This window comes from Ipomoea triloba, chromosome 8 (assembly GCF_003576645.1).
Source record: "Ipomoea triloba cultivar NCNSP0323 chromosome 8, ASM357664v1".
Lineage (NCBI taxonomy): Eukaryota > Viridiplantae > Streptophyta > Magnoliopsida > Solanales > Convolvulaceae > Ipomoea > Ipomoea triloba.
Genome location: NC_044923.1, coordinates 16,562,935 through 16,569,491, shown reverse-complemented (window position 1 = coordinate 16,569,491; position 6,557 = coordinate 16,562,935). Strand labels below are relative to the sequence as shown.

Sequence of the window (6,557 nt, the reverse complement as noted above, 5' to 3'; positions counted from 1 at the left end):
TAATAAAAGTAAGCAAACAAACAAACACGCAAGTAATGAGTATCAAAACCAACAGTGGGTGCAAAAGTCCATAACCAAAGACACCCTAATTCTCATGAAAATGTTAGGTAGAGCAAACCAAGTTGTAAGACTTACATTGAAACCAAATGTTTAGAAATTAGAAGTTTGCCTTTATACAATTAAAGATTGGCATACTTCAAATGGTAGAATTGAATGAAGGAATGCATGTACCAATAACAAAGTGGAAAATGGTGGGGATGTAATTTCTTGGCTTTGAACCAAACATTAGTATTATCCCCTTACATTTCTCAACTTATTCTTTTAGGGTGTGCTTGGTTTGCACATAAGAATCAGAATTAGAATGAATATCAAATACTTAATAATAGTAATGATTTTTGGTAAAAATATTTTGCATATTTGATAGTAAAGTGTAATGAAAATGATTATTAATAGTTGAAAAAGACGAGAAAGGGAAATAAAACCCTTATTTTATTAAGGGATGAGTTTTGCAATTAATGAGATAATCAAAACTCATAATAGGATTCTAAAAACACATAATAGTATTCTAAAAACTGGCCAACCAAACAATAACAATAACTTTGATACCGATTCCTAATAGCTAAACCTGTCAACCAAACACACCCATAGATTTCTTCTGCCAACTTCAAAAACAACACAGCAAGTACTGATCTATCAAAAACAAAAAACAATCTAGGAAACTGAAAAGCAACATAAACATTCTCCATGAAACAGTGGACAAATGCTAGGCCATTTAAGAATAAGTGATGTATAAAGATTCACTGAAAATTGGAGAAGCTCTAGTGAACATGTGGAGATAAACATGTGTCCACAAAACTGAACAAAACTGGTTTGTATCTCTGAAACATTAATAATGGCTAATCCATTCAAAATCTTGAATTAACAAAATCTAATCACACACTCTCAGCCAACCCCTGTCTATGCATCAACCTTATCAGTAACCTCTTCGATTTGGACATACTTGGTGGTTGGCTTGGCTAGGATATCGGTGAACTCCTCAAATGGAGATCTTGAGAATTTAGTCTCCGTCCAGAAATCTGGAGTAAGGAAACCATACGTCTTCATAAGACAGTCAAAAGTAGCCTGCAAAAACAATAGGTTTAGCAACACCAAAATAATTTCCTATCAAGAAAGCATTGCTATTGTATGACTCCCAACAAGGGAGATTTTGAATGAAAAAAGAGAGGCACTAATGGGAAACTGGAGAACAGCATTTAATCCACAGTAAACGTACTCCCTATGTCCTATTGTTTCTGTCCTATTTACTATTCATTAGTCAAACAAGCACTTTCTTCTTTGCTTATTTTCTTTAGTACTTTTTTTAAATTTTTTTTGTGTTTAACAATACTTTTAATGTAATTTCTAAATATATAAACTTTATATACTAATACTAAACTTAACATTATGAAAAATTGAATTAAAAATAACTTTTGTTAACCGAACAAGACACATAAAGTGGGACGGGAAGAGTAATAGCTGACAAATAAACTGAAAATGGACAACTGGTTGATGGTACAGCCTCACACTACTGCATTTTCATGCAAGAACACCAAACCACATAATCAATTTAGAGAATAAACTAGCATACTACTATGTTTCAACCAAATCTAGGAATCACATCCCCAACAGAGGGGTCAACAATATAAACCTATAAACCTCACAATGCACCACTTACAAATCAACAATCTATCCATAAAAGGCAAAACAAGCCAGAAATATCAAATATGTTCATAATAGAAAGTGTTAATACCCAACTTGGTCACTCGACTATTAGGATTTCACCACTTTGGTCCTCAACTACCAAAGTTGCTCAATTTAGTCCTAACTATGCATTTTTACCTAAAATGGTCCCTTGACTATTTCACGACTGTCCTCGACTACCAAAGTTGCTCAATTTAGTCCTAGCTATGCATTTTTACCTAAAATGGTCCCTCGATTATTAGGATTTCACCAGTTTGGTCATCTATGCAAATGATAACCTAAAATGTAAGTTTATTGTGGATTTGGGGACATTTTTTGGAGCGTAGAAGTCAAGGTAAAAATCATTAGAGGGGTAAAAATTGCATAGTTAGGGACTAAATTATGCAACTTTGATAATTAAGGAGTAAAGTGGTAAAATCTTTATAGTTGAAGAACCAAACTGGGTATTAACTCTAATAGAAATGTAGAACAGTCTATACCAATGTGTGCAACTACATTCTACATAAATTCATAGTTTCTAAGTTCCTAGTAGTAATACAGAAGAAACATGGTATAAAAATATAATCAATCTCCTAAATTTCTTACTAAACAAACATTTGTGTTGAGCAGAATAATGACGTTAAAGCTGAAGAATGTATAAAAATATTACCTTAACAAAGTTTCCGAGGGTCTTTGTGGAGCCACGGGAAGAGGTGAAGACATCTTCAATACCGGCAAATTGGAGCACCTTCTTTGGAACCCTAGCCGCCACAATTCCGGCACCTCGGGGAGCCGGAACCATCCGGACGGTGACTGATCCACACTTTCCGGTGACCTTGCAGGGCACGGTATGCGGCTTCCCGATCTTGTTACCCCAATATCCTCTCCTCACTGGAATCACGGAGAGCTTAGCCAATATGATGGCGCCGCGAATCGCAGTGGCGACTTCCTTGGAGCACTTGACGCCGAGGCCGACGTGGCCGTTGCCATCTCCGACGACGACGAAGGCTTTGAACCGGGTCCTCTGCCCGGCCCGGGTCTGTTTCTGGACCGGCATGATTTTCATGACCTCGTCCTTCAAAGACGGCCCAATTAGGGTATCCATAATTTGGTACTCCTTCACGGGGAGCGAATGGAGGTAAATTTGTTCTAGGGTTCGGATCTTCCCTTCCTTAACGAGGCGGCCAAGCTTTGTGACCGGCACCCATTTCTCCTCCTCGGTGTCGCGGCGGCCACGGCGGCCACCGCGTCCTCTGCCTCCGCGGTCTCCGCCACGACCCCGCCCTCCAAACCCGCGCCCGAATCCTCCTCTTTCTGCCATGCTAGCGGTTTTGGCTCACCGGCGATGCAGAGTTGAGGGGTTTAGAGTGCGGAGAGAGTGAAAATTGTTGAATTAGAATTATAAATATGAAAGACTGTCTAGGGTTTTGGGGTACAAGTTGGGCCTAAACACTATTTGCAATCTTCATTCTCCTTTGGACCTTGGCATAGTATTATTCTTATTAGTACTGTCAAAGCGAGTCGGCCCGTCCCATTAGGCCCGCCCCACCGCGGGTCTAAATTTTGTCGGGCTTTTGTGGGCCAGCCCGTTAGACTCACGGGTTAGGATTCATACAACCCTAGTCCGCCTTATGCTGGTTGGCGGGCCCCACGAGCCGGCCCGTGGGCTTTTAATTTTTTTATTATTATTAAATTATAGTGTGTACACATGAATATATATTCATGTGTTCATGTATTCATGTGTACAGTACATACGTGTACTACACACACTGTTGCAAAAATCCCCGCTTAGGCGCTAGGCGCTCCTACACCGTGACGAATTGCTCCCTAGGAGGCCGCCTAGTGCCTAACTCGGTCAACTGGGCCGAATTTGGCCGAGTTAACTCGCCCAACTCGGCAGAGTTAGCCGAGTTAACTCAAGCGAGTCGGCCTTGTTATATTTATATATATTTAAATTTATTTATTTATATAAGTAAGAGAAGTAAGATATATATATATATATATATTTAATATGACATACACCCACACACATGAATTAATTTTTTGTTCTTAAAGGTTGCCGTCTAGACCGCTTAGACGCTAGGCGCTAGTCTACCGCCCGACTAGCGTCTAGCGCCTACTGCAACCATGACTACACATGAATATAAATATATATTCATGTGTACATGAATATATATTTATGTTCATGTGTACAATGTGTGTATATATATATATTTATTATTATTTTTTTTACTTGGCCCGCGGGTCGCAGGTCAATTTCGGCCCGCCCCATTAGGCTCGCATTTACACGGGCCTATTTTTTCATGACGCTAACTTGCCCCACCGCGGGCGGGTGCGGGCTGACCCGCGGGCTTCAGCCCATTTTGACAGCCCTAATTTTTATGAGTAAAATACTCAATTTAGTTATTAATTATAGTGCTTTTTTTTATTTAGTTTTGAATGTCTTTTTTATTTTTAATTGAGTCTTTAACTTTGATGATTTTACATAATTGAGCAATTGACTATTAAAATCAAGGACTAAATTGAAATAAAATACTACAGTCAATGACTAAATTGAGTATTAATCATTATAGTCGAAGACTAATTTGGATAAAATCAATAGTCAAAAACTAAATTGAGTATTAATAAAAAAAAATTACCAAGCTACAGTTACAGAGAATTCAATTAGTTAAAACTATCAAAGTCGAGAACCCAATTAAACACAAAAAAAAAAGTTTAGAACTAAATAAAAAGAATCATTATAGTCGATGACTATATTAGGTATTAACTCAATTTTTATTCATGGACTATCAATTCTATCATTTTTTTAAATGAGAAAATATTTGATGCACCGCCAATGTATAGCATCTATTTACAAAGTGAAGTCGAAGTGGTCCGAGTCCCTTTTAACAAATTATAATAATTTTTAATATATTATATTAATTTAAAAATTAATTATCTAATCTAATTAAAACTAAATATTCCAATACAATACTTAGGAATTACTCTGTATTATTATCATCTTCTTCCTCTATCTACGAAAAAAGTTAGAGAACAGGGGAACAGTTCAGTGTTGCCGGTTGTGATCATCGCTATCCATCTCTTCTGCATCCTCAAACCGTTGATTGTTAATTTGAAGCTGAAGAATTGTATAGCTAATTCAGGATCCTCATTAGAACAACCAATTCTATGTGAGCCATGTTAGATAAATGTCACTTTCATTAGGAAAGTGGATCCACTAGCAGAAAACATGGATCCACTATCCCCTTAAAATCAGGGATTCATTATCTCATTATTAAGATATTGAATCCCACTATGATTTCTGAAAGGTCATTATAATGAAATGCCATTTTCCTGTTCATAAGTGGTGCAAACAGTTAAACAGTAGGAAATAATTGGAATAGTGCATTGATGGACTGCATCTATAAAAAGGCTCTATAATCCTCTCACTGCACAACATTAAGACTCATACACCATCTAAGAGGGTTGTGAAAGTGAGAGACAAAAAACTCTTCTGCAGCAGTTCAGGCATCAACAAACAATTAACTGGAGGTTAGATCCTATATGCTTCCTATTAATTCTTTCAGTTGGCATCAGAGCCCATAAAACCTCTACTTGGTTGATTAATTTGTATATATATATGCCTGAGATATACATATATTGAATTTTACAGTGTATGCATATATGTATTTTGACTTTATATATATATACAAATCTCTCCAAATTTTTTTGGAATATGTTATAAATATTTTCGAAATATAAATTTATAAACAAACTGTTCTACTGCCGTTCGTATATGCCCATATTTGGTCTCCGATTTGTCGCTCTCTGTTGACCGGTGACGGAGATGGTGACGCCGGCGACTGGAGCGGTGGGCGGCAGGTGGTGTCGAGGTGAGATGACTGCGACGAGATTGAGTATTAAACATTGCTTCCATCTCTTTTGGTTGCTTCTGTGTCTCTCTCACTGTCTGGCTGCGCAAGATGAAGAATAAGAGCAGCTAGGTTTGGATTTGGATGGTTTGAACATTATATATGGCTAATTAAAGAATCTGATGGAAAGGGATTGAAAGGATGGGCTATGTTTGGCCCATTTTGGCTAAGGGCTTCTTTTAGAATTAATTGGGCTTATTTGAGTTATTTGGATTAAATTCAAATTCTAAGGCCTATTTAATTTCAAAGCTTTTGGGCCTATCCATTAAGAATTTTCTCTTCATCATATTAGGCTTTCATATATCCTGATTTGTTCAAGTTAATCTCTCATTAATTTAAATCATTATTCAATTTGTAGCAAATATTAAGTTCTACATTTGCCATTTGAATTTTGATTTAATATTAAGGTGTACATTAAATTGTTTAAGTATTGGAATTTAATTGTGAAGTATGAGTTTGTTAATATGCATAATTTGAGCATGCTTTGTATATTTATTGCAATAATTATTTGATTGTTATAATTATGCATTTAGAAAATCATGTTCTTTAAGGATGAATTTAGAGCCTTTTAGGTCTGAATTAAATGTTTATTATGCATGGTATAGTGCCTTTTAGGTGAATTAGTGTCTTTTTAAGGATAGATTAGGCATATTATCAATCTTCAATTGTGTCTAATTATTGGCACATTAAAGAATCCTAAAAGGATAGTATACCCTATTTAAAGCCTTAACTGTAAGTGAATTTACATTCATATAGGACTTCCAAACTATTGTACATTGAATGTGAGAATGCATGAACCAGGGAAAGTTCTTGGGGAGGAACACTAGTTCTATGACCCTGGCTTAAAACGCCTTGCTGGCTGAAATTGCCATAGTGCCTTCAGCCATATTGCTACTAGTCCTCTTGCGACCATACTCTGTCTAAGGA

The 6,557-nt window shown here is 36.7% G+C and overlaps 1 protein-coding gene across 1 annotated transcript; it reads right to left on the bottom strand.

Annotated features, from left to right (window-relative positions):
• Positions 1 to 691: 691 nt before the first annotated feature.
• On the bottom strand, positions 692 to 3,110 carry LOC116026562 (40S ribosomal protein S2-3-like). The gene is made up of 2 exons (XM_031267884.1): positions 2,390 to 3,110; positions 692 to 1,122 (listed from the first exon to the last, which is right to left on the bottom strand). Exons 1-2 carry the CDS (start codon positions 3,038 to 3,040, stop codon positions 958 to 960), a joined length of 816 nt encoding a protein of 271 aa, XP_031123744.1. The 5' UTR covers positions 3,041 to 3,110; the 3' UTR covers positions 692 to 957.
• Positions 3,111 to 6,557: the final 3,447 nt, after the last annotated feature.

Bases quoted from the DNA above. Each gene is read 5' to 3' on its own strand.
- LOC116026562 (XM_031267884.1), bottom strand. From the start codon at position 3,040: ATGGCAGAAAGAGGAGGATTCGGGCGCGGGTTTGGAGGGCGGGGTCGT. The intron at 1,123-2,389 runs GTAATATTTTTA...TTGTTTTTGCAG, and splicing joins CCCTCGGAAACTTTGTTAAG to GCTACTTTTGACTGTCTTAT.